At 60.0% G+C, this 26609-nt stretch overlaps 1 protein-coding gene across 1 annotated transcript; it reads left to right on the top strand.

Annotated features, from left to right (window-relative positions):
* Positions 1-257: 257 nt before the first annotated feature.
* On the top strand, positions 258-25283 carry LOC128946636 (V-type proton ATPase subunit B-like). The gene is made up of 16 exons (XM_054290572.1): positions 258-357; positions 1292-1462; positions 4450-4593; positions 11048-11103; positions 12978-13076; positions 14759-14852; positions 18041-18118; positions 19425-19564; positions 20525-20626; positions 20719-20816; positions 21504-21627; positions 22704-22854; positions 23484-23566; positions 23725-23829; positions 24910-25039; positions 25126-25283. The coding sequence occupies exons 1-16, from the start codon at positions 258-260 to the stop codon at positions 25281-25283; spliced, it is 1833 nt and encodes a 610-aa protein (XP_054146547.1).
* Positions 25284-26609: the final 1326 nt, after the last annotated feature.

Genomic DNA, 26609 nt, shown 5'->3' with positions numbered 1-26609 from the left:
CGCCCCCGGCCGCTCCCTCCCGCTGTTTACAGCCAACACGGTGTCACCTGTGTCTCCGGTGTCACCTGTGCCGCCGGTGCCACCTCTGTCTCCGGTGTCACCTGTGCCGCCAGTGTCACCTTTGCTGCCGGTGTCACCTTTGCCACCGGTGTCGCGGGCGGGGCCGGGCCGGGGCTATAAAACCCGGGGCGCTGCCGTGTCCTGCCCGGCGGGACCGGGACCGTGACGGCGACAAGGACACGGACAGGGACAGGGCCATGGCCGCCACCAAGGTGGCAGCAGCGGCGACAGAGCTGGCGGCAGCCCGCGAGCACGGGCTGGCCGTGACCCGCGACTTCCACAGCAACCCCCGGCTGAGTGAGTGCGGGACATTGAGGGGACACCGGGGGGACACCGAGGGGACACCGAGGCGGGAACCCCGGGGACGGAAGGGACATCGCTCTGTCCCCGAGCAGTGGTGGCAGGGACGAGGGGGTGACACCGGGCAGGAGTGCGTGGGTGGCACTGGAGCAGGGACAGGGACAGGTGGGTGGCACTGGGGCAGGCAGAGGTGACAGGGTCGGGCGGGTGGCACTGGGACAGGAAGGGACAGAGGGGTGGCACTGGGACAGGGAGGGTGACAGGGATGGGTGGGTGACACTGGGGCAGGCAGGGGTGACAGGGACAGAGGGGTGGCACTGGCTCAGGAAGGGACAGAGGGGGGGCACTGGGACAGGCAGGGGTGGCAGGGATGGGTGGGTGGCACTGGGATAGGAAGGGACAGAGGGGTGGCACTGGGACAGGGAGGGTGACAGGGATGGGTGGCTGACACTGGGGCAGGCAGGGATTGGCAGGGACAGAGGGGTGGCACTGTGGCAGGCAGAGGTGACAGGGACGGGTGGGTGACACTGGCTCAGGAAGGGACAGAGGGGTGGCACTGGGACAGGGAGGGTAACAGAAATGGGTGGGTGGCACTGGGACAGGCAGGGGTGGCAGGGATGGATGGACGGGTGACACTGGCTCAGGAGGGGACAGTTGGGTGGCACTGCGACAGGCAGGGTGGCACAGCGGCCACGTGTGCCTCTCGGGGGGACAGGGGGACACTGTGGGGCTGCGGGGGTGTCCCCTCCTGGGCACCGCACCCACAAGGACCGGGGAAAGTGTCCCCACCCTGGGGACACCTGTGAGGCGCCATGGTGACAGCCGGGGCGCCCTTCCCGCTGTGTCCCCATCCCACGGTGACATCGGGACACCTGGCACCGTGCCAGCGCCACACGGGGCTGGACCATCCCCCTGTCACTTTGTCCCCAAGCCCCCGCTGTCACCAAGGGCGTCCCTTGTGACCTTGGTGCCTTCGCTGCCGGGGCGGTTCGGAAGCCACCTCGCGGGGATGTCCCCAGCCGGGTGGCTCCGGTCCCTCCCGAGCCGAGCTGGCCCTGCCCGGCCACCCGCCGTGTTTGCTGTCAACAGCGGCCACCCGCGGGTGACTCCTGCCCGTGTCGCCTGGCCGAGCGCCAGCCCTTGGCTCGGGTGTCACCCGCGTGTCCCTGTGCCAGGAAAAAACCGCCCCAGTTTCTTCCCGCTGCTCGCGTTTGTCCCCTCGGGGGACGCGTTTGTCCCCTCCCTGTGCCCAGAGCGGCACCGCCACCCAGGCGGGGACAAAGTCCTGTCCCCGGTGTGTCCCTGTCACCCAGGTGGGCAGCTGGGACAGGCGAGTCCCAAAATATTCTGGGAGGTGACAGCAGAAGTGGCAGGAAGGACAGAGGGGGTGGCACGGCTGGGGGGGGGGGGGACCTGGCGGTGACATTCGGAAGGGTGGGGACATCCCTGAATGTGGGGGAGGGGCAGCGTGGGGCTGTGGGTGCCTGAGCTCATGGGGGTGCGGGGTTCCCCCTGTTCTGGGTCCCAGTTTAGGGTCCCAGCTTATGTTCCCAGTTCGGGGTCCCAGTTTGGGATCCCAGTTTGGGTCCCAGCTTAGGGCCCCAGTTCTGGGTCTCAGTTTGGGATCCCAGTTTGGGGTCCCAGTTTATGTTCCCGGTTTAGGGTCCCAGTTTGGCATCCTAGCTGGCCATCTCAGCTTGGGGTCCCTGTTTGGGGTCCCAGTTAAGGGTCCCAGTTCAGGTTCCCAGTTAAGGACTCCAGTTTAGGGTCTAAGTCTGGGGTCCCAGTCTGGGGTCCCAGTTTGGGTTCCCAGTTTAGGGTAACAGTTTAGGGTACCAGTTTAGGGTCCTAGTTTAGGGTACCATTTAAGGATCCCAGTTCAGGTTCCCAGTTAAGAGCTCCAGTTTAGGGTTTAAGTCTGGGGTCCCAGCTCAGTTTCCCAGTTTGGGTTCCCAGTTCAGTTTCCCAGTTTAGGGTACCAGTTTAGGGTCCTAGTTTAGGGTACCATTTAAGGGTCCCAGTTCAGGTTCCCAGTTAAGAGCTCCAGTTTAGGGTCCAAGTCTGGGGTCCCAGTTCAGTTTCGCAGTTTGGGTCCCCTATTTGGGGTCCCAGTTTGGGTCCCAGTTTAGGGCCCCAGTTCTGGGTCTCAGTTTGGGATCCCAGTTTGGAGTCCCAGTTTATGTTCCCGGTTTAGGGTCCCAGTTTGGCATCCTAGCTGGCCATCTCAGCTTGGGGTCCCTGTTTGGGGTCCCAGTTAAGGGTCCCAGTTCATGTTCCCAGTTAAGAGTCCCAGTTAAGAGCTCCAGTTTAGGGTTCAAGTCTGGGGTCCCAGCTCAGTTTCCCAGTTTGGGTTCCCAGTTTGGGTTCCCAGTTTAGGGTACCAGTTTATGTTCCCAGTTTAGGGTACCATTTAAGGGTCCCAGTTCAGGTTCCCAGTTAAGAGCTCCAGTTTAGGGTCCAAGTCTGGGGTCCCAGTTCAGTTTCCCAGTTTGGGTTCCCAGTTCAGTTTCCCAGTTTGGGTTCCCAGTTTAGGGTACCAGTTTATGTTCCCAGTTTAGGGTACCATTTAAGGGTCCCAGTTCAGGTTCCCAGTTAAGAGTTCCAGTTTAGGGTCCAAGTCTGAGGTCCCAGTTCAGTTTCCCAGTTTGGGTTCCCAGTTCAGTTTCCCAGTTTGGGTTCCCAGTTTAGGGTACCAGTTTATGTTCCCAGTTTAGGGTACCATTTAAGGGTCCCAGTTCAGGTTCCCTGTTAAGGGTCCCAGGTCAGGTTCCCAGTTAAGAGCTCCAGTTTAGGGTCCAAGTCTGGGGTCCCAGTTCAGTTTCGCAGTTTGGGTCCCCAATTTGGGGTCCCAGTTTGGGTTCCCAGTTTAAGGTACCATTTTGGGGTCCCAGTTAAAGGCTCCAGTTTAGAATTCCAGTTAAGAGTTCCAGTTCAGGTTGCCAGTTAAAGGTTCCAATTTGGGGTCCCAGTTAAGAGTTCCAGTTTAGGGTCCAAGTCTGAGGTCCCAGTTCAGTTTCCCAGTTTGGGATCCCAGTTTGGGGTCCCAGTTTAGGGTCCCAGCTAAATGTTCTAGTTTGGAGCCCCAGTTACGGGTTCCTGTTCAGGTCCCCAGTTTGGAATCCCAGTTTGGGGTCCCAGTTCGGGGTCCCAGTGTGGCACTGGGCACAGGGGTGCTGTCACTGTCCCCAGCTACAGCCCAGTGCCCGGAACTGGGAGAACTGGGATGGGCAGGGATGGATGGATGGATGGATGGATGGATGGATGGATGGGTGGATGATGGATGGACGGACGGATGGATGGATGATGGATGGATGGATGGATGGATGGATGGATGGATGGATGATGGATGGATAGATGGATGGATAGATGGACGGATGGATGGATGATGGATGGATGGATGGATGGATGGATGATGGATGGATGGATGGATGATGAATGGACAGATGGATGGATGGATGGATGGATGGATGGATGGATGATGAATGGACAGATGGATGGATGGATGGATGGATGGATGGATGGATGGATGGATGATGAATGGATAGATGGATGGATGGATGGATGGATGGATGATGAATTGACAAATGGATGGATGGATGGATGGATGGATGGATGGATGATGAATGGACAGATGGATGGATGGATGGATGGATGGATGGATGGATGATGAATGGACAGATGGATGGATGGATGGATGGATGGATGGATGGATGATGAATGGATAGATGGATGGATAGATGGACGGATGGATGGATGATGGATGGATGGATGGATGGATGGATGGATGGATGATGGCTGGATGGATGGACAGATGGATGATGGAGGGATGGATGGATGGATGGATGGATGGATGGATGGATGATGGATGGATGGATGGATGGATGGATGGGTGAATGGATGGATGGATAGATGGATGGATGGATGATGGATGGATTATGGATGGATGGATGGATGGATGGATGGATGGACAGATGGACAGACAGATGGACATCCAATTTGTGCCACACAGCCCCAGCCCAGCAGTGATTTTGGTGGGTTGCTGCCACGTCCCATCTGTCCCCACAATCCCTGACACCTCTCCTGCTCCAGACACGGGTTGTCCCTTTGGGGTCTGTTCCTGGTGCCATTTGGGACACGAGCAGCAGCAGAGGAGGATCCAGGGACACTCCCAACCCTTGGCCACCCTGCCCTGGGGGGCTGTGACCCCTCTGCCCCACAACAACCCCCGCCTTTCATCCCACATCCTTTAGGATCCCTTCCCTCCCCTCTCCTCCCTCCCTCCCTGGTATTTAATTCCACAGCGAGCAACGCTTGAATTTCCCTCTTTTTTTTTCTCTTTTTTTTTTTTTTTTTTTTTTGTTGTTTTTTTCCCCCTTTTTTTTTTCCTCGCTGGCTTCACGCTTGGCTGGGGCCGCCTTTTCTGCGGCTGCCCCCACATGACCGTGCAGGTGTGTCTGGGAACCCGCGGCCGCCGGGCCCTAATTAGTGGCATAGAGTGTGACCCCCCGCCGGGCTTTTCACGGCCCCTGCCAGCCCCGGGCCAGCCCCGCGGGGTTGACAGCGCGGCACAAAGTGACACATGGCACAATGGGCAGGTCCAGCAGGCGACCACGGCCGGCCAGGATTGGGGGGGAAGCGAGCGGTCACTTAGGGATTGTCGGAAAAGTCCCAGGGTGGGCTCGGGGGTGAGAGGGATTGGGAGGAAGAGCTGGAGGAGGAAAAGAGGGGGGTGGGTTTGTGGTGCGGGTTCTGGAAATTGGGCATTCATGGAGTCGTAAAATCCTGGATTTTGGGTTGGGAGGGAGTTTAAATCCCAGCCAGTGCCACCCTCAGGGACACCTCCCACTGTCCCAGGCTGCTCCAGCCCTGTCCCTGTCCCTTGGACACTGCCAGGGATGGGGGATGCACCCAGCCCCATCCAGAGCCTTGTGCCCAGCATCCTCTGCCCCTGCTCTGTCCATCTGTCCGTCCATCCATGGATCCTTCCATCCATCCATCCATCCATCCATCCATCCATCCATCCATCCATCATCCATCCATCCATCCATCCATCCATCATCCGTCCATCCATCCATCCATCATCCATCCATCCATCATCCATCCATCCATCCATCCATCCATCCATCATCCATCCATCCATCTATCCATCCATCCATCCATCCATCATCCATCATCCATCCATCCATCATCCATCCAGGGGTGCCCGGGCTGGGGTCCCCTCTCTGTGCCCTGGGGGACACCAGGGACCCTCCCTGCCCCAGGGCGGCTCAGGACCAGCTCTGGACCTGCTGGGGCAGCCCCGCACCCACAGCTTTGCTCTGGGACCGAGGATTTGGGGGATTTAGGGATTTGGGGGCTGTTTATCCCTCCTGCTTCCCATCTCTGCTCCAGGTATCCCCATCCCTTCCCAGCTCTGGAATTTGGGGCTGGGGTTGAGCATCACTCACCCCACACCCAGCCCAGAGGATGAGGTGACAAAAAAGGGGAATGGCTTCCCACTGGGAAAGGAGAGATTTCGGTGGGATTTTGGCAAGCCATTCCTGTCCAGGAGGGTGAGGAGAGGCTGAGCTGGAATTCCCAGATTTGCTGTGGCTGCCCCTGAATCCTTGGAAGCGCCCAAGGCCAGGCTGGATGGACTCGGATCCACCTGACCTGGCGGAACAGGCCGACCCTTAAGCTCCCTTCCCCGACCCCCAGCCCCCCTCGGAGGTGGCAGCGAGCCCCCGGCGCACTTTGCAGCCGAGCCCTGAGTGCCGGGAGGGGCCGGGAGGGGCCGCGGGGGCTGCGGAGGGCAGGGCGGGCGAGCGGGAGCAATTAGCGGCGGGTGGAGCCGGGTCGGGTCCCCTTTGTCACCGGGGGCCGCGGTCCCCCCCGCGCGGGCAGCAGTGCGTGAGTGTCAGCGCTGACGGAGATCGCATGTGACAGCAGCTGTGAATTTGGGGCTGGGGGTGTGGAAAGGCCACGTTGAAAGACTTTGCTGCCCCCTCGGCCCCCTCGCCCCCTCCGCCCCCCGCCCCCCGGCCGTGCCCCCGGCCGGCGGCCGCAGCCCACCCAGCCCGGGCCTGCCGCGGCTTCATTATCGCTGCTGCGGCTTTCCGGTGCTCCCCCTGCGCTTCTCGGCCCTCCTCCTCCTCCTCCTCTTCCTTCTCCTCTTGTTCTTCCTCTCCTTCTCCTCCTCTTCCTTCTCCTCTTCTTGCTCTTCTCTCCTCTTCCTCCTCCTCTTCTTGTTCTTCTTCTCCTTCCTCCTCTTTCTCCTCTTCTTGTTCTTCTCCTTGCCCTCCTCCTCTTCCTCCTTCTCTTCTTCCTCTTCCTTCTCCTCTTCTTGTTCTTGTTCTTATTCTTGTTCTTCTTCTTCTCCTTCTCTTCTTCTCCTCATCCTCTTCCTCCTCCTCTTCTTCCTCCTCTTCTTCTTGTTCTTCTCCTTCTCTTCCTTCTTCTCTTCTTGTTCTTCTCGTCCTCTTCTTCCTCCTCTTCCTCTTCCTCTTCCTGTTATTCACCTCCTCTTTCTCCTCCTCTTCTCCTTCTGCTCCTCTTCTTCTTCCTCATCCTTCCCTTCCTCCTCCTCTTTCTTCTTCTTCTTCTTCTTCTTCTTCTTCTCCTCCTTCTTCACCTCTTCCACCTCTTCCTCCTCCCTCGTCTTCTTTTTCTCCTCTTCCTCCACTTCTTCTCCTCTTTCATCTCCTTCTCCTCCTTTTCCTCTTCTTTCTCCTCTTTTTCTTCTTCATCTTCCCCTTCTTCCTCTTCTCCTCCTCTTCTTCTTCCTCCTTCTCTTCTTCTTCCCCTTCTCCTTTTTATTCTTCTCCTCCTTCATCTCCACCTCCTCCTCCTCCTTTTCCTCTTTCTTTTTCCTCTTCTTCTATTTCTGACTCTTCTGCACCTCTTCCACCTCTTCCTCCTCTCTCATCTTCTTCCTCTTTTTCTCCTCTTCCTCCTCATTCTTCTTCTTTTCCTTCTTTTCCTTCTTTTCCTTTTTCTCCTTCTCCTCCTCTCTCCCCACCGCGATCCCTTCCCAGGCTGTCCCATGGCGTTGCTGTCGCAATTTCCCGCTCTGTCCTGACAGAACATCCCAGAGCCGGGCAGGGATGAGGGGCTGGAATGACCCCTGGAATGTCCAAGGCCAGGCTGGACACCGGGCCTGGAGCACCTGGGGTGGCGGGAGGGGTCCCTGGATGGAACCAGGTGGGATTTGAGACCCCTCCCAACCCAAACCAGCCCAGGATTCCCTGATGTCCAGAGATCTCTGCTCATGGAGGGATGGATGGATGGATGGATGGATGGATGGATGGATGGATGGATGATGGATGGATGGATGGATGGATGGATGGATGGATGGATGATGGATGGATGGATGGATGGATGGATGGATGGATGGATCCATGGATCCATGGATGGATGGATGGATGGATGGATGGATGATGGATGGATGGATGGATGGATGGATGGATGAATGATGGATGGATGGATGGATCCATGGATGGATGGATGGATGGATCCATGGATCCATGGATCCATGGATCCATGGATGGATGGATGGATGGATGGATGAATGGATGGATGATGGATGGATGGATGGATGGATGGATGGATGGATGGATGATGGATGGATGCATGCATGCATGGATGCATGCATGGATGCATGGATGGATGGATGGATGGATGGATGGTGGATGGATGGATGGATGGATGGATGGATGGATGGATGGATGGACGGATGGACTAAGGATGGATTTCCATACCACCCAAGAGCTCAGCTGATGATCCAATGTCACTCCTGGTGACACCAGTGCTGCCAGAGGCTCCCACATTCCTGATGGGAAGAGCCATTCCAGTGGGGTTGGAGGGTCACCAGGATTGTCCTCAAGGGGGTGGCAGCCACTGGTACCTCACTGGACACCCCCATGCCGGGACAAGTGACACTCCCAACGTCCCTGTCCCATGGGGGTGACTTTGGGGCTGCTGAAAATTAAAAATGCCATAAACTCCAGCCAGGAGAAGGGAGGTGGGAACGGGAATAAAAGGCCGGATGGTCACTTTGGGAATAAAGGGGACAAAAGGCGGGGAGGGGGCTCCCGGTGTGCTGGCCCCTCCTGAGCCCGAATGAGCGAGCAGCAGGAGCCGGCCCTAATTGGGGAAGGGCAGAGAAGGCTAATTAGCTAATTAGCTCCTGGAGTGGGGCTGGGAGAACCTCATGGGGCTCTGCAAGGCCAAGGGCAGGAGGAACTGGGATGGGGCACAAACCCAGGCTGGAGGGGAAAGGATTGGGGACAGCCCTGGGAGAAGATGGAGCTGGGAAAGGTGGGAATTCTGTCCCTGTGCTCTGTTCAGGGGACACCCAACCTGCAGAGGTGCTCCAGCTCCCAGATGCCAAATTCAGGGGGGTGTGGAGCTCCTGGAGCAAATCCAGAGCAGATTCCAGAGCTGTTCCCAGGGCTGGAGCCCCTCTGCTCTGGAGCCAGGCTGGGAGAACTGGGAATGTTCCCCTGGAGAAGGGAAAAATCCAGGGAATCCTCAGAGTCCTAAAGGGCTCCAGGAGAGCTGGAGAGGGACTGGGGACAAGGCCTGCAGGGACAGGAGGCAGGGAATGGCTCCCACTGGGAAAGGGCAGATTGGGCTGGGATCTTGGCAAGGAATTGCTGGCTGGGCTGGAATTCCCAGATTTGCTGTGGCTGCCCCTGGATCCCTGGCAGTGCCCAAGGCCAGGCTGGACATTGGAGCTTGGATCAATCTGGGACAGTGGAAGGTGCCAGGGGTGGAATTCCTGGGCTTTAAGGAATTCCCAACCTAAACCAGTCTATAATTCCAAGATCCCATAGCTGGAATGTCTGGGACCGCTGGCACTGCCCTGGCTGAGGGGAGGGGACACCGAGGGTCCCGTTGTGCCATCGGGGTGACCCCACAGTGCCCCGTGGGGTGTCCAGGATTGGGCTGTGACCAGCGGGAGAAACGGGACCCATCCCCAGGAATGACCTCCCTGGGCTGTCCCGGCCGGGGGACAACGCCACCGTCAGCACGGGGACATCAGGGACCCCCGTCCCCGCGGGACGCCCTGCAGCTGGCCCGGCCTCTCCGATCCTATTAGGATCAGGTGGGAATGCCGGAGCCCGGTGTGGGAGCGGGGGCAGGGCATGAAAGGGCCCGGCGGGGTCAGCGGGGCCGGGGCAGCGCTCGGGGCTTTGGCACTTCCCGGGATGATCAAGGCGCGTCTTAGAGCCGGATCAGCTCCCCCGCACCTGCGCCCGCCGGGGGCCGAGCCCAAAACCCGGAGATCCCAAACCCCGGCGTTTCCGGGAATTCATCCCAAACCCCGGCGTTCCCCAGAGCTGATCCCAAACCCCGGCGTTCCCGAGAGCCGATCCCAAACTCCGGCATTCCCGGGAATTCAACCCAAACCTGGCATTCCCGGGAGCCGATCCCAAATCCCGGCATTCCCCAGAGCCGATCCCAAACCCCGGCATTCTCGGGAGCTGATCCCAGTCCCGGCGTTCCCGGGAGCTGATCCTGATCCTGCCACTCCCGGGAATTGATCTTAAACCCGGCACTTCCAGGAGCTGATCCAAATCCTGGCATTCCCCGGAGCTGATCCCACTCCCGGCACTCCTGGGACCCGATCCCAATTCTGGCGCTCCCAGGGTCCCATCCCAATCCCAGCACTCCCTGGAGCTGATCCCAAACCCGGCACCCCTGGGAGCCAGTCCCAGTCCCAGGGTTCCCGGGACCTGATCCCAATCCCGCCGTTCTCAAAATCCCATCCCAATCCCATTATTCCCAGGACCCAATCCCTGGCATTCCCGGGGACCCAATCCAAATCCCATTATTCCTGGGATCCCATCCCAACCCCGGCATTCCCAGGATCCCATCCCAGTCCTGGGATCCAATCCCTATCCCATTATTCCCAGGATCCCATCCCAAACTCATTATTCCTGGGATCCAATCCTGGAATTTCCCGGGATCCCATCCCAGTCCTGGGATCCCATCCCAACCCCAGCATTCCAGGGGGTCCCATCCAAATCCCATTATTCCCAGGATCCCATCCCAATCCCGGGATCTGATCCCAATCCCGGCATTCCCAGGATCCCATCCCAATCCTGGGATCTGATCCCAATTCCGGCATTCCCAGGATCCCATCCCAATCCCGGGATCCCATCCCAATCCCGGCATTCCCAGAATCCCAATCCCGAAATTCCCTGGATCCACTGTCTCTCTCCGTGTTTCTATCCAGCTTCACCCTCATTTGTCACCCTTGTCCCCTGTCCCCGTTTGTCACCGCCTGTCCCAGTGCTGTTCCCGCGGGGTCACACCCTCATTTCCCCACCCCAATGTCGCCCCAGGGTGTCCCCAGTGTCCCCCAGCACCGCGGGGACTTTGGGAAGTGTCCCCGCATCCCCCCGGGCCAGGCAGGATCCCCGGGCAAGGCGTGACTGGGAGGGGACAAGGGGACACTTCCCTGCTGGCCCTGGTGGCATTCCCATCGGTGACATCCCCGCCGGGCACTTGGGGACAGCTCCAGAAGGTGACACAAGCCCCGAGTGCCGTGTCACCACTGAGTGACAGTGTCCAGTCGGGCCACCACTGGTCACTCGGGGTGTCATCGGCACAGGGAAAAGGACACAGGAAGGGACAGGACGTGGGGGTGGCACCGCCCGGGTGGCCCCGTGGCCCTGGGGACTGACGGTGTCACCTCCCCCAGCCTACAGGACAGTGTGCGGTGTCAACGGGCCCCTGGTGGTGCTGGACAACGTCAAGGTAGGACCCTGGGTGACATGGGGACAGCTTGGGGGTGGCACCTGGGGCTGTGCGGGGACTGCAGTGCTGAGGGTGCGATGGGGGGAGTGTGTCCCCTGTCACCTGTCCTCTGTCCCCTCCCTCCTGACCCCTGGGCTGTCCCCTGTCCCTTCTTCTCCATCTCTTGTCCTCTGGGCTGTCCCCTGTCCCTGTGCCATCCCTCCTGTCCCTTGTCCCCAGTCCCCTGGGCTGTCCCCCTGTTCCTTCTTCTCCATCTCCTGTCCCCTGGGCTGTCCCCTTTCCCTGTGCCATCCCTCTTGTCCCTTGTCCCCTGGGCTGTCCCCTGGGCTGTCCCCTCCTCTCTGGGGTCCGAGCTCCCTCCTCTGGACGCGCTCGGCAGCAGAGCCCTGTCCCCGCCTGCCCGTGCGGGTGGCGTGTCCCGTGTCCCCATGTCCCCATGTCCCCGTGTCCCCATGTCCCCGTGTCCCCATGTCCCGGTGTCCTCATGTCCCTGTGCGAGTGGCGTGTGCACCCACAGGGGGGACACTGGGGACACGGGGGACATTCCGTGGGACATGTGTGCGCTCGGTCCGGGCACCCTGTCCCCCGTGTCCCCCGTGTCCCTGCCCGAGCTCAGCCCCTGTCCCCTGTGTCCCTGTGCCCTGTCCCCTGTGTCCCTGACCAAGCTCTGCCTCCTGTCCCTGTGTCCTGTGCACCTGCCTGAGTTCTGTCCCCTGTCCCCTTTCCCAGCTCTGTCCTCTATCCCTTGTCCCCTGTCCCCCATCTCCTGTCCCCTTTCCCAGCTCTGTCCTCTATCCCTTGTCCCCTGTCCCCCATCTCCTGTCCCCTTTCCCAGCTCTGTCCTCTATCCCTTGTCCCCTGTCCCCTTTCCCAGCTCTGGCTCCTGTCCCCTGTATCCCATCCATGGTTCCCTTTCCCAGCTCTGTCCTCTATCCCTTGTCCCCTGTCCTCCATCTCCTGTCCCCTTTCCCAGCTCTGTCCCCTGTCCCTTGTCCCCTGTCCCCCATCTCCTGTCCCCTTTCCCAGCTCTGTCCCCTGTCCCCCATCCCCTGTTCCCTTTCTCAGGTCTGTCCCCTGTCCCTTGTCCCTTGTCCCCTGTCCCCTTTCCCAGCTCTGGCTCCTGTCCCCTGTCCCCCATCTCCTGTCCGCTTTCCGAGCTCTATCCCCTGTCCCCTGTCCCCTGTCCCCTGTCCCCTGTCCCAGTCCCATCTCCCACATGGCCCCTGCTCTGAGCGGGGCCACTCCACAACCCCCGTGTCCCCTTGCTGTCACCCTCCCTGTCCCTTGTCCCGCTCTCCTGTCTGGGCTGGGGCCACCTGGGTGACACCCAGAGGGTTTTGTCACCTGGTGTCACATTTCCATGGCCCTGTCATTTATTTATTAATCAGCTAATCAAAGGAGGAGGAGGAGAGTCCTGACATCGGCCATTGTCCCCAGAGCCGGACATGTCCCCTCAACACAAACGTCCCCTCGCTGCACCCTGCAGTGTCCCCATGAGTGCCACTCGTGCCTCATGGGGACACCTGTGCCTCGGAGGTGGTGGCACCCTGGTGGTGGCTCTGGCTGTGACAGCATTTGGTGTCACCTCCTCGAGAGTGGAAAATCCCCTCGACATCGGGGAAACTGAGGCACAGAGCGGTGCCACAGCCCGGGGGCAGCTCCAGGATGGGACAGTGACAGGGACAGGCAGCGCCACCCCCTGCCATGCCTTTGCCACCCGGTGTGTCCCCACTTCAGAGTTTGGTGGCTTCAGGACCACAGGAGGGGAAACTGAGGCAGCACCAGCGGAGCAGGCAGGGCTGGGGGGACAGGGTTAGGGTTAGGGGACAGAGGGGACACCGCCACCCCGTTTGCCCGTGTCGCTGTCCCCACAGTTCGCGCAGTACGCCGAGATCGTGAACTTCACCCTGCCCAATGGCACCACCCGCAGCGGGCAGGTGCTGGAGGTGATGGGCGCCAAGGCCATCGTGCAGGTGAGCGCGGGGACGCGGCGACACCGCGGGGACACGGCGACACGGCGGGGACACGGCGGGGACACGGCGGGGACACGGCGACACCGCGGGGACACGGCGACACCGCCACATGGCGACATGCGGGGGCTACGCGGGCCAGGGTTCTGGCTCTGTCCCCGGGCTCTGTCTCTGTCCCGGGTCCCTGTCCCAGGGCTCAGTCCCTGTCCCGGAGCTCTGTTCTTGTCCCTGGTCGCTGTCCCGGTCTCGGTCCCTGTCCCGGGTCCCTGTCCCAAGGCTCTGTCCCTGTCCCAGGGCTCGGTCCCTGTCCCAGGGCTCTGTCCCGTGGCTCTGTCCCCCTCCAGTGGTGGCTGTCGGGCTCGTGTCCCTGTGCTCTTTAGGGGCGGGACTGATGTCCTGGGATGGCCAGGAGTGTCCTGGGATGGGCAATGTCCTGGGACAGGTGACAGTGTCGTGGGATGGCCAGGGGTGTCCTGGGATGGGCAATGTCCTGGGACAGGTGACAGTGTCGTGGGATGGTCAGGGGTGTCCTGGGATTGGGCAGTGTCCTGGGACAAATGTCCTGGGACAGGTGACAATGTCGTGGGATGGGCGGGGGTGTTCTGGGAGTGGTCCTGGCACAGGTGACAATGTCCTGGGATGGCCAGGGGTGTCCTGGGATGGCCAGGGGTGTCCTGGGACAGGCCGTGTCCCCTCCCTCACCCCACAGCCCCACACTGACCCCCTGCTCCATCCCAGGACCGCGCTGCCACCACCCCCCAAAGCCATCAACCCTGGGACAGCCAGGCCATTGTCCCCAGAGCCACCAGCCCTGGGACCGCAGGGGCTGCAGGGGTGTCCCCCAAGCCGCGAGCCCTGGCTGGGGTGTCCCCAGAGCCACCAGCCCTGGGACACCAGGGGCTACCAGGGTGTCCCCAAAGCCACGAGCCCTGGGACACCAGAGGCTGCTGGGGTGTCCCCAAATCCACCAGCCCTGGTACCACAGTGACAGCTGGGGTGTCCCCAAAGCCACGAGCCCTGGCTGGGGGGTCCCCAAAGCCACCAGCCCTGGGACACCAGTGGCCACAGGGGTGTCCCCAAAGCCGCGGGGGCTGTTTGGGGTCAAATCCCCCCTAATTAGCCCGGATCCCCCCCAGATGTCCTTGCGGGGGCCCGGGGGGTGGCGCAGCTGCCCCAAAGTCGCGGCTCTGGTGCCACCTGCGCCTCGGGGCTGCCCTTTTAATCCTATTAGGGAGTCAGGCTCGGGCAGGGGGAAAAAGGGGGGGGAAAGGGATGAAAGGAAGGAAAAAAAGCGAGAAAAGGAGATTTTTGCAGCCTCAGCATTGTTGGGGGTGACCCGCAGCCACCTGGGGGGCTCCGAGTGTCACCTGTCACCGTCCCCAGCTCCCCCCTGCTCCCAGGGGCCACCCGGCTCTAATTAAAGCGGCGAGCCGGGGGTTAATTAACGCAAATGATGTCAAATATTATCCGGATCAAAAGGCTTTTCCCGCTGGCGCGGCATTCACCGTCCACCCCAAAAAACATCCCCCCAAATCCCCTCAAGAAGGGTTTTTAACCCCAAACTTTGTCCCTTTTTTATGTCCCCTCCCGGGGGGGGGGGGGGTGTTGGGGTGAGCGCGGGTCACCTCGCGCCCCACAGAGCGTTAATTAATCCTGGTTAATTGCCCTCGCCGGGCACCCCGCAGGTGTTTGAGGGCACATCGGGCATCGATGCCAAGGCCACAACGTGCGAGTTCACGGGGGACATCCTGCGCACGCCGGTGTCCGAGGACATGCTGGGTGAGCCCGGGCACGGCTGGCACCGAGATTTGGGGACATTTAGGGTTCATCTCTGGGGCTGAGAACGTCCCCGGGCCACCTCCGAGCTGTGACGGCCACCTGGGACACGGCGGGACCGGCCCCCGCGTCCTCTGTGCGCGGCGACCCCGGGAAACGCGAGGGGTGGGCGGGGAAAGGAGGCCAGGTGAGGTGGCACCGGGTTCCTGGAAGTGTCACCCCGTCCCTGGAAGTGTCACCGCGTCCCCGGAGGTGTTGCCCCATCCCTGACGGTGTCACCTCATCCCTGAAAGAGTCACCGCGTCCCTGAAAGTGTCACCCCAACTCTGGCAGGGTCACCCCATCCGTGGAGGTGTCACCCCGTCCCTGGCGATGTCACCCCGTCCCTTGGAGGTGTCACCCCACCCCCGGCGGGTCACTTCATCCCTGGCGGTGTCACCCCGTCCCTGGAGGTGTCACCCCGTCCCTGAAAACATCACCCTGTCCCTAGCGGTGCCACCGTGTCCTTGGAGGTGACACCTGTCCCTGGCGGTGTTTCCGCGTTCCTGAAAGTGCCGCCGCATCCTTGGAGGAGTCATCCTGTCCCTGGCGGTGTCACCCCGTCCCTGGAGGTGCCACCCTGTTCCTGGAGGTGCCACCACATCCCTGCTAGTGTCACCCCGTCCTTATAAGTGTCACCCCATCCCTGAAAACATCGCCCCGTCCCTGGCGGTGCCACCCTGTCCCTGGCGGTGCCACCCTGTCCCTGGCGGTGCCACCCTGCCCCTGCAAGTGTCACCCGATCCCTGAAAGCATCACTCTGTCCCTGGCGGTGCCACCGCATCCTTGGAGGTGTCACCCCAACCCTGGTGGTGTCACCCTATCCCTGGTGGTGTCACCGCATCCCTGCTAGTGTCACCCCACTCCTGGAGCTGTCACCCCGTTCCTGCAAGTGTCACCCGATCCCTGAAAGTGTCACCCCGTCCCTGGTGGTGCTACCCTGTCCCTGGAGGTGCCACCGCATCTCTGCTAGTGTCACCTTGTCCTTATAAGTGTCACCCCATCCCTGAAAACCTCACCCTGTCTCTGGCGGTGCCACCGCATCCTTGGAGATGTCACCCCGTCCCTGGCGGTGTCACCCTGTCCCTGGAGGTGCCACCTTATCCCTGGTGGTGTCACCGCATCCCTGAAAGCGTCACCTCATCCCTGAAAGTGTCACCCCGTCCCTGGCGCTGTCACCCCGTCCCTGGCGATGTCACCCCCTTCCTGGTGGTGTCACCCCTACCCTGGAGGTGTCACCCCATCCCTGGCAGTTTCACCCTGTCCCTGGCGGTGTCACCACATCCCTGGCGGTGTCACCCTGTCCCTGATCCTGTCACCCCACCCCTGGCAGTGTCCCAGCCCGGGCTGGCCAGCACCTGAAGCCACCTGGCACAGTGGAAGGTGTCCCCATGGCAGGGAGGTGACATCGACGCGATTTAAGGTCCCTTCCCCCCCAAACCTCTCTGGGATCCAGCTCTGAGCCCCCCCTGTCCCCTCATGTCCCCCGAATTCCCCAATCCCCCCCCCGGGGGTCACTCGGGGTCGGGCCGGAGGGTGGCCCTGTCCCTGCGCTGTCCCTGCGCTGTCCCTGCGCTGTCCCCTCACCCACGGGGGCCGCGTGTCCGCCGCGCTCCCGTCGCGCTCCCGCAAAGGGCAGGGGGCGGTGTCACCTCCCCCGTGTCGCCCCCCCGGTGTCACCCCCCCCGCCGCTCTCGGTGTCCCCCGGGAGTCGCCGCTGCCGTGGCCGCTGACCTTTCGTGCTCGGCGCTCGGCGCTGCCATCACCCTGATGCGCTGTGACACCGCTGCCGTGTCCCCGCACCGCCACCGCGTCCCGTGGGGGACAGGGGGGGCGGGCAGGGGGCGGCAGCCACCGAGGCGAGGTCAGGGAACCGTGGCTTTGTCGCGATCGATGCCACCGCGGCTCCGAGGCGGTCGATGAGGCTGAGAGCGAGCGGTGAGGCCGCGTCCCCTCCCTGGGGACGGTTTGGGGGGGTTGGTGTCACCCCACTGAGCTGGGGACTGAGAGAGGGGAGTGACTGGGGACGTGGGGACACGGGGACACAGGGACAGGGTGATGGGGGTGATGGAGACATGAGGACTGAGAGAGGGGAGTGACTGGGGATGTGGGGACACGGGGACAGAGTGATGGGGACACAGGGATGGGGTGATGGGGACAAGGGGACACGGGAACAGAGTGATGGGGGTGATGGGGAAATGGGGACACAGGGACAGAGTGATGGGGACATGGGGACAGAGGTATGGGGGTGATGGGGACATGGGGACACAGGGAGAGGGTGATGGGGACATGGGGACAGAGGTATGGGGGTGATGGGGACATGGGGACACAGGGAGAGGGTGATGGGGACATGGGGACAGAGGTATGGGGGTGATGGGGACATGGGGGCACAGGGAGAGGGTGATGGGGGTGATGGGGACACAAGGACAGGGTGACGGGGGACATTGGGACATGGGAACAGGAGTATGGGGACATGGGGACACAAAGGTGGGGTGATGGGGATGTGGGGACACAGTGACAGGGTGATGGGGACATGGGGACACAAAGGTGGGGTGATGGGGACATGGGTACAGGGTGATGGGGGTGATGGGGACGCAGGGACTGCGAGGAGGGACTGCTGGGGACGTGGGGACACAGGGGCAGGGTGATGGGGACACAGGGACGCAGGAGCAGAGGTATGGGGGTGATGGGGACATGGGGACACAGGGACAGAGTGATGGGGGTGATGGGGACATTGGGACACGGGGACAGGGTGATGGGGGTGACTGGGGACATGGGGACATGGAAAGGATGATGGGGACAAGGTCCTGTCCCCTGTGCCTGTATGGGGGTCTTGGTGTCACCCCCTGCCTGGGAACCCAGGACCCCAAGAGGGAAGTGACAGGGGTGGCTAGGAGCATGGGGACATGGGGACAAGGTGATGGAGGTGGCTGGGACATGGGGGGACACCGGGGTCTTGTCCCCATGTGCTGGCACCTGCAGTGTCACCCAGCCCACAGGTGACACTTCCTGCCCCACAGCCCCCGGTCGCTATGTCCTGGCTGGGGTGGAAGGCACATCCCGGGATCGGGATGGGGACCATGTCCCAGGGCCATGGGAGTGCCACCCCCAGCTGGTGGCCTCAGTCAGGGACAGTCCCTGTGTCCCCACAGGCCGGGTGTTCAACGGCTCCGCCAAACCCATCGACAGCGGCCCCCCGGTGATGGCCGAGGACTTCCTGGACATCAACGGTGACGGCTCTGAGGGAATGTGGGAGGGGCTTGGGATGGGCTGGAATTGGGGTGACAACGTGCCCTGATGGTGTCACCATGTCCTGTGGTGTCATCACATCCCTGCATCCATACATGGATCCATCCATCCATCCATGGATCCATGGATCCATCCATCCATCCATCCATCATCCATCCATCCATCATCCATCCATCCATCCATCCCTCCATCTATCCATCCATCCATCCATCCATCTATCCATCCATCATCCATCATCCATCCATCCATCCATCCATCCATCCATCCATCATCCATCCATCATCCATCCATCCATCCATCATCCATCCATCATCCATCCATCCATCCATCCATCATCCATCCATCCATCCATCCATCCATCCATCCATCATCCATCCATCCATCCATCATCCATCCATCATCCATCCATCCATCCATCATCCATCCATCCATCCATCCATCCATCATCCATCCATCCATCCATCCATCCATCATCCATCCATCCATCATCCATCCATCATCCATCATCCATCCATCATCCATCCATCCATCCTTCCATCCATCCATCCATCCATCCATCCATTATCCATCCATCCATCCATCCATCCATCCATCCATCATCCATCCATCCATCCATCCATCCATCCATCATCCATCCATCATCCATCCATCCATCCTTCCATCCATCCATCCATCCATCCATCCATCCATCCATCATCCATCCATCCATCATCCATCCATCCATCCATCATCCATCCATCCATCCATCCATCCATCCATCCATCCATTATCCATCCATCCATCCATCCATCCATCCATCCATCCATCCATCATCCATCCATCCATCCATCCATCCATCCATCCATCATCCATCCATCATCCATCCATCCATCCTTCCATCCATCCATCCATCCATCCATCCATCCATCCATCATCCATCCATCCATCATCCATCCATCCATCCATCATCCATCCATCCATCCATCCATCCATCATCCATCCATCATCCATCCATCCATCCATCCATCCCCACCAGGATGCTCCAGGAGGGTGTCCAACTGCTGGGATGGTTCCTGTCCCACACCAGAGCTGCTCCCTGCTCATCTCCAGAACTTCCTTCCCAATTTTTGCCACCAACCCGGGCCATCCCTGCATCCTCCTCCCCCCCATCCCTGGAAATGTCCCAGGCCAGGCTGGACAGGGCTTGGAGCACCCCGGGATGGTGGGAATTGTCCCTGGGTGGGACTGGATGGGTTCAAGGCCCCACCCAACCCCACCATTCCATGATCTCTCCATTTCCCGCTCCAGGCCAGCCCATCAACCCCCACGGGCGGATCTATCCCGAGGAGATGATCCAGACCGGGATCTCTCCCATCGACGTCATGAACAGCATCGCCCGCGGACAGAAAATCCCCATCTTCTCCGCCGCCGGGCTGCCCCACAACGAGGTGGGATTGGGGGAGGAGGAGGATGGAGGGGTTGGGAAGGTCGGATCCCCGCTCCTGGAGTCGGGAAGCTGCTGTCAACTCGTGCCTCAGTTTCCCTGTTGGCACAGCAATTGCTGTGTGCTGTGCAGGAGGATCTGGGATGGTTTAGGGATCCCCCTAAATTCAGGGACTGGGGGGGGCTCCAGACCCTTCTCATGTCCCCATGAGTGTGGGACAGCAGGAGGGGCTGGGAATTCCAGAGAGGGATGGGATGGGATGGGATGGGATGAGGATGGGATGCAATGGGATGGGATGGGATGGGGATGGGATGGGGATGGGATGGGAGGGGATGGGATGGGATGAGGATGGGATGGGGATGGGATGGCATGGCACGGCATGGCATGGCATGGGGATGGGATGGGATGGGATGGGAGGGGATGGGATGGGGATGGGATGGCATGGCACGGCATGGCATGGCATGGCATGGCATGGGGATGGGATGGGATGGGATGGGATGGATGGGATGGGGATGGGGATGGGGATGGGGATGGGGATGGGGATGGGATGGGACAAACTGGGACAAAATGGGACGGGGTGGGATGGGATGGGATCCATGGGGTGGAATGGGATGGCATGGCATGGGGTCCATGGTGTGGGATCCTTGGCATGGGATGGGATTAGGAGAGGATGGGATCCATGGCATGGGATGCAATTGGGATGGGATGGGATGGGACAGGATTCATGGGATAGGATCCATGGGATGGCATGGGATAGGATCCATAGGGTGGGATGTGATGGGAGCCATCCCTGACCTGTCAGGAGTGACAAGGGACAAGGCAGGACACAGGAAGAGGGGGGACACCCCACTGGCCGCAGCCCGTGGGGCCACGTCCTGGTCCCACAGGGGCCATGGCTGCTCCAGGGTGCCCCGGCTGCCACCCCTGTCCCTGTCCCTGCTGCCACCTCTGTCCCCTCCCTCAGATTGCAGCACAGATCTGCCGCCAGGCCGGGCTGGTGAAGAAATCCAAGGATGTGGTGGATTTCCATGAGGACAACTTCGCCATCGTCTTTGCAGCCATGGGGGTGAGTCAGGACGTCCCAGGTGACCCCAGAACCACCCTGTCCCTGTGTCCCCATGTCCCCGTGTCCCCACCCGCTGACCACGTGTCCCGCAGGTGAACATGGAGACCGCGCGGTTCTTCAAGTCGGACTTCGAGCAGAACGGCTCCATGGAGAACGTGTGCCTCTTCCTCAACCTGGCCAACGACCCCACGTGAGGCACAGCCCTGCCTCCTCCTCCTCCTCTTCCTGTCCTTCCCTAACCTCCTCCTCCTCCTCCTTTCTCCTTTTGTCTCCTCATTCTTCCTTCTCTCTCCTCCTCCTCTTTTTTCTCCTTCTTTCTCCTACTTTTTCTTCCTCCTCTCCCTCTTCCCTCTCTCTTTTCCCTCCTCCTTTTCTTCCTTCTTCATTTTCTTCCTTCTCCCTTCTCCTTTTCCATTCTCCTCCTCCTTCTCCCTCCTCTCTTATTTTCTCCTTCCTTTTTCTTTTCCTTTCTCCTTCCTTTTTCTTTTCCTTTCTCCTTCTTCTTTTTCCTTCTCCCTTTTTCCTTCCTCCTCTTCCTCCTTCCTTCCTTCTTCTTTTCCTTCTTCTTTTCCTTTCTCCTTCTCCCCTTCTACCCTTCTTCCCTTCTCCTTTTCTGTCTTTCCCTTGTCTCTCTTCCTCCTCTCTCCTTTTTCTTTCTTTCTTTTTCTTTTCTCTCCATTTTCTTCCATTTTCCTTTCCTTTCTTCCTCCTTCTCCTCCTTCTTTCTTCTCTCCTTCTCCTTCTCCTTCTCCTTCTCCTTCTCCTTCTCCTTCTCCTTCTCCTTCCTTCTTCCCTCTCTCCCTTCCTTCCCAGGCACCCCAAACCTGCCCTGTGGGCACTAATTAGCCTAATTGCACTAACTGGGGGTGTCCCACAGGATTGAGAGGATCATCACGCCGCGGCTGGCACTGACCACGGCCGAGTTCCTGGCATACCAGTGCGAGAAGCACGTGCTGGTCATCCTGACCGACATGAGCTCCTACGCTGAGGCCCTCAGAGAGGTCAGCAGGGGTGGTCATGGGGTTTGGGGTGCTCAGGGTGACAAGGACAACCCAGGGTCCTTGGTGGGGTTTGAGGTGACAAGGACAGCTGGGCATCCCAGGGTCCTTGGGGGATTGGTCCTTGAGGAGTTTGGGGTGACAAGGACAGCTGGAGGTGACAGGGGACTTGGGGGACTTGGGGTGACAAGGACAACCCAGGGTCCTGGGAGAGTTTGGGGTGACAAGGACAGCTGGAGGTGACAGGGTCCTTGGGGCACTTGGGGTGCTCAGGGTGACAAGGACAGCCCAGGGTCCTTGAGGGATTTGGGGTGACAAGGACAGCCCAGAGTTCCTGGGGACCTTGGGGTGCTCAGGGTGACAAAGACAGTGGGAAGTGTTTGGGGTTCTTGGGAGGTTTGGGGTGCTCAGGGTGACAAGGACAACCCAGGGTCCTTGGGGGGGTTTGAGGTGACAAGGACAGCTGGGCATTCCAGAGTCCTTGGGGGATTTGGGGGGGGATTTGGGGTGACAAGGACAACCCAGGGTCCTTGGGGGGCTCGGGGTGCCCAGGGTAACAAGGACAGCCCAGGGTTCTTGGAGCATTTGAGGTGCTCAGGGTGACAAGGACAGCTGGGGTTCCCAGGGTCCTTGGGGTGTTTGGGGTGACAAGGACAGCCCAGGATCCTTGGGGTGTTTGAGGTGCTCAGAGTGACAAGGAGAGCCCAGGGTTCACGGGGTGTTTGGGGTAATCAGGGTGCTCAGAATCCTCAGAACACCTGGGGTTTCCGTGAGTTTTGAGGGTTTTGGGGTGTTTGGGGCACCCAGCACACCTGGGATTTTTGGGGTTGCCTGGGCTGTTCAGGACACTTGTGTCCCTCATGCTTCCCATGGTTTTGGGGGTGTTTGGGGGTGTTTGGGATGCTCAGAATCCTCAGCACACCTGGGGTTTCCACAGTTCTTGGGGTTTTGGGGTGTTTGGAGCAGCGAGCACACCTGGGATTTTTGGGGTTGCCTGGACTACTCAGAACACTCGTGTCCCCCGTGCCCCCTGTGGTTTTTGGGATGTTTGGGGTGCCCTGACCCCCCCAACCCCGCAGGTGTCGGCAGCCAGGGAGGAGGTCCCAGGCCGCCGCGGCTTCCCTGGATACATGTACACGGACCTGGCCACCATCTACGAGCGCGCCGGGCGCGTGGAGGGCAGGAACGGCTCCATCACCCAGATCCCCATCCTCACCATGCCCAACGACGGTCAGCGGGACACAGTAGGGCCGGGAATACCATAGGAGATCGGGATTTCCCCACTCTGGGAAATCGCAGGGTTGGGAAATCCCAAATTGCACTGGTTTTACCCGGTTTTGGGAGCTCCTGGGGTGGTTAAGGGTGCTGGGGTGATTTAGGGTCTGAGAGTTCTCCATGTCCTCAACAACCCTTCAACAACTCCAGTTTGGGGTCCTTGGCTTCAGGAAGGTGACACCAAAACCCCTCTGTGCCATCCCAACCACCCCATCCCCTCCCATTTGGGGTCACTCCAGGACAAGGGGGTGACACCAAAACCCTCCCATTTGGGGTCCCCAGCTCCAGGACAGAGAGGTGACATCAAAACCCATCTGTGCCATCCAAGCCACCCCATCCCCTCACATTTGGGGTCCCTGGGCAAGGGAGGTGACACCAAAACCCCTCTGTGCCATCCCAACCACCCAGATTTGGGGTCCCCCAGCTCCAGGACAATGGGGTGACACCAAATCGCCCCCTACTGACCCCAGTGGGGTCTGTGCTGCCCCGGTGACCCCACAGATGTCACACAGCGTTGTCCCGTGTCCAGCTGAGCTGCCAGCCCCACTTTGGGGACTCACAACCCCTCTGTCCCCCCACCCCAGACATCACCCACCCCATCCCTGACCTGACTGGCTTCATCACCGAGGGCCAGATCTACGTGGACCGGCAGCTCCACAACCGCCAGGTTCGTTCCCAAACCCATTCCCATCTCCCGGGATGGATCCAGGGTGGATCCAGGGGTGGATCCAGCACCCACCAGGGCTGGAAAGCCCCGGGAACAGCGGGGGTAGGGGTGGGGTCCCCCAGGGCTGGCGGGACATTGGGGTCGCTCCCACCCTACAGATTTACCCCCCCATCAACGTTCTGCCGTCCCTGTCCCGGCTGATGAAATCGGCCATCGGAGAGGGAATGACCAGGAAGGACCATGGAGACGTGTCCAACCAGCTGGTGAGGGCTTGGGGACACTCGGGGGGTGGCGTTTGTCACTTCAGGGCCCTCCTGTCCCCCCGTTTGGGGAGGCTCAGGTGAGGCCCCACCCGTGGAGCTGCTCCTGCTCCCAGATCCCAAATTCAGGAGGGTTTGGAGCTGCTGGAGCAATTCCAGAGGAGGTTCTGGAGATGCTCTGAGGGCTGGAGCTGCTCTGGAGCCAGGCTGGGAGAGCTGGGAATATTCTCCTGGAGAAGGCAAGAGCTCAGAGCACCAGGAATGGCCACGGGATTCCAGAGGGGAGCTCTGATTTTGGGATGATCCAGGATTGGATCCCACTGAGCTCCACAGGGTGTCCTAAATCCCAAATCTTCATCTGCCTTTATTGGGATTGGGGGGGAGAATCCAGGGAAGGTGACAACACCCGGCAATGCTGGGGCTGCCCCAAATCCCTGGGAATGTCCAAGGCCAGGATGGATGGATGGATGGAACAGAATTGGGATGGGAAGGAATTGGGATGATTTGGGATGAGACGGAATTGGGATGGGATGGGATGGGATGGGATGGGATGGGATGGGATGGGATGGAGGGTTGCTTCTGTGTCGTGGATGGACAGGACACAGAAGCAACCCAGGGTAGGGGAAGGTGTCCCTAAACATGGATGAGTTGGGAATGGGATGGGATTTAAGGTCCTTCCAATCCAAACCATTCCAGGATTCTGGAGACAGGCTGGAAGAACTGGGAATGTTCCCCTGGAGAAGGGAAAATTGCAGGGAATCCTCAGAATCCCTGAAGGGGCTCCAGGAGAGCTGCAGAGGGACTGGGGACAAGGCCTGCAGGGACAGGAGGCAGGGAATGGCTCCCACTGGGAAAGGGGAGATTGGGCTGGGATCTTGGCAAGGAATTCCTGGCTGGGAAGGTGGGCAGGGGCTGGGCTGGAATTGCCAGATTTGCTGTGGCTGCTCCTGGCAGTGTCCAAGGCCAGGTTGGGATGGACCTTGTAGCCACCCAGGCTGGTGGGAAGTGTCCCTTGGTGGCACTGGCCGGGCTGTGGGGTCCGTGCCCATCCCAATCCCTCTCTGGAATCCCTGGATCCCGCAGTACGCCTGCTACGCCATCGGGAAGGACGTGCAGGCCATGAAGGCCGTGGTGGGCGAGGAGGCCCTGTCCGCCGACGACCTCCTGTACCTGGAGTTCCTGCACAAGTTCGAGAAGCACTTCATCTCCCAGGGTGAGCTTTCAGCCCTAAACCGGGGATTTGGGATCTGGGAGAGCCCCTGCGGCAGCCCCAAATCCTCCTCCCCGCTCTCCCGGCAGGTCCCTACGAGAACCGGAGCATTTTCGAGTCGCTGGACATCGGCTGGCAGCTCCTGCGCATCTTCCCCAAGCAGCTCCTCAAGCGCATCCCCGAGAACATCCTGGCCGAGTTCTACCCCCGCGAGGCCAAGGCGCCCGAGCAGGGCACGGCCCTGTGACCCCAAATCCACACAAATCCCCCTTTTCCTGCAATTGGATCCCCCTTCCTAACATCACATGCCCCTTTCCTAAAATCAGAAAAAATCTCTTTGTTTTTATCGATGAATAAACAACTGTGGTCACCAAAGCCTTCCGTGCTCCAATGTTTCCTTCCATGGCCATGGAATTCCCACCCTTGGGAACCCCTGGGAACCCCTGGGAACCCCTGGGAACGCCTGGAGTGGCAGTTCCCAAGATACAGTTGGATCCCCCTTTCCTAAAATCAGGAAAAATCTCTTTTGTTTTTTATTAGTGAATAAACAGCCGTGGTCACCAAACCCTTCTGTTCTCCAATGTTTCCTTCCATGGCCATGGAATTCCCACCCCTGGGAACCCCTGGAGGGGCAGTTCCTGACCCCACCCCGACCTGCAGCTCCCCAAAACCCCATAATTCTGTGTTTTAGGGGAAAACTCCCCTTTCCTACAGTTGGATCCCCCTTTCCTACAGTTGGATACCCCTTTCCTAAAATCAGCAAAAATCTCTTTGTTTTTATTGGTGAATAAACAACCATGGTCACCAAACCCTTCCATGCCCCGATGTTTCCTTTCCATAACCACGGAATTCCCACTCTGGGAACACCTGGAGCGGCAATTCCTGACCCCACTCCAATCTGCAGCTCCCCAAAATCCCATAATTCTCTGTTTTAGGGGAAAACTCCTCTTTCCTACAGCTGGATCCTCCTTTCCTAAAATCGGCAAAACTTAGGGGTTTTTTGGTGAATAAACCACCGTGGTCACCAAACCCTTCCGTGCTCCGATGTTTCCTTCCATGGCCATGGAATTCCCATCCCAGCAACTCCTGGAGTGGCAGGCCCTGACCCCACCCCAAACTGCAGCTCCCCAAAACCCCATAATTCTGTGTTTTAGGGGAAAACTCGCCATGGAAAATCCCAACATCCTGCTGTGGGTTTCGCTTCCCCCCGTTGGGATCGGGGCCTCTCGGGAGGAGGGAGGGGAGAGGGAGGGGAGAGGGAGGGGAGGGAGGTTTCACTTCCCTGTAGGGGAAGGAGGACACAACACCAGGGAAAGGGAGGCACCCCAAAATCTCCGGGGTTTGGGGACCCCCAAGCATGGCCTGGATTGGGGATGGAGTCGGGGGACACCTCACAGGTAAGGGGGAACCTGGTGGGTGAAATCTGGGTGGGGTTTGGGGGCTGGGGGGGATTTTCCCTCCTCAAAATTGGGGGGTCACAAGTGGGGTTTGGAGGTTGAGATTTGGGGTCTGGGGGGATTTCCCCTCCCCAAGATTGAGGGATCACCAGTGGGGTTTGGGGTCTGGGGGGATT

The sequence above is a fragment of the Melozone crissalis genome, unplaced genomic scaffold (genome assembly GCF_028551555.1).
Source record: "Melozone crissalis strain CALT ecotype California unplaced genomic scaffold, PUWL_Pcris_2 ptg000006l_1, whole genome shotgun sequence".
Classification (NCBI taxonomy): domain Eukaryota; kingdom Metazoa; phylum Chordata; class Aves; order Passeriformes; family Passerellidae; genus Melozone; species Melozone crissalis.
The sequence above is the reverse complement of the archived record's forward strand: the minus strand, read 5'-3'. Positions and strand labels throughout refer to the sequence as shown.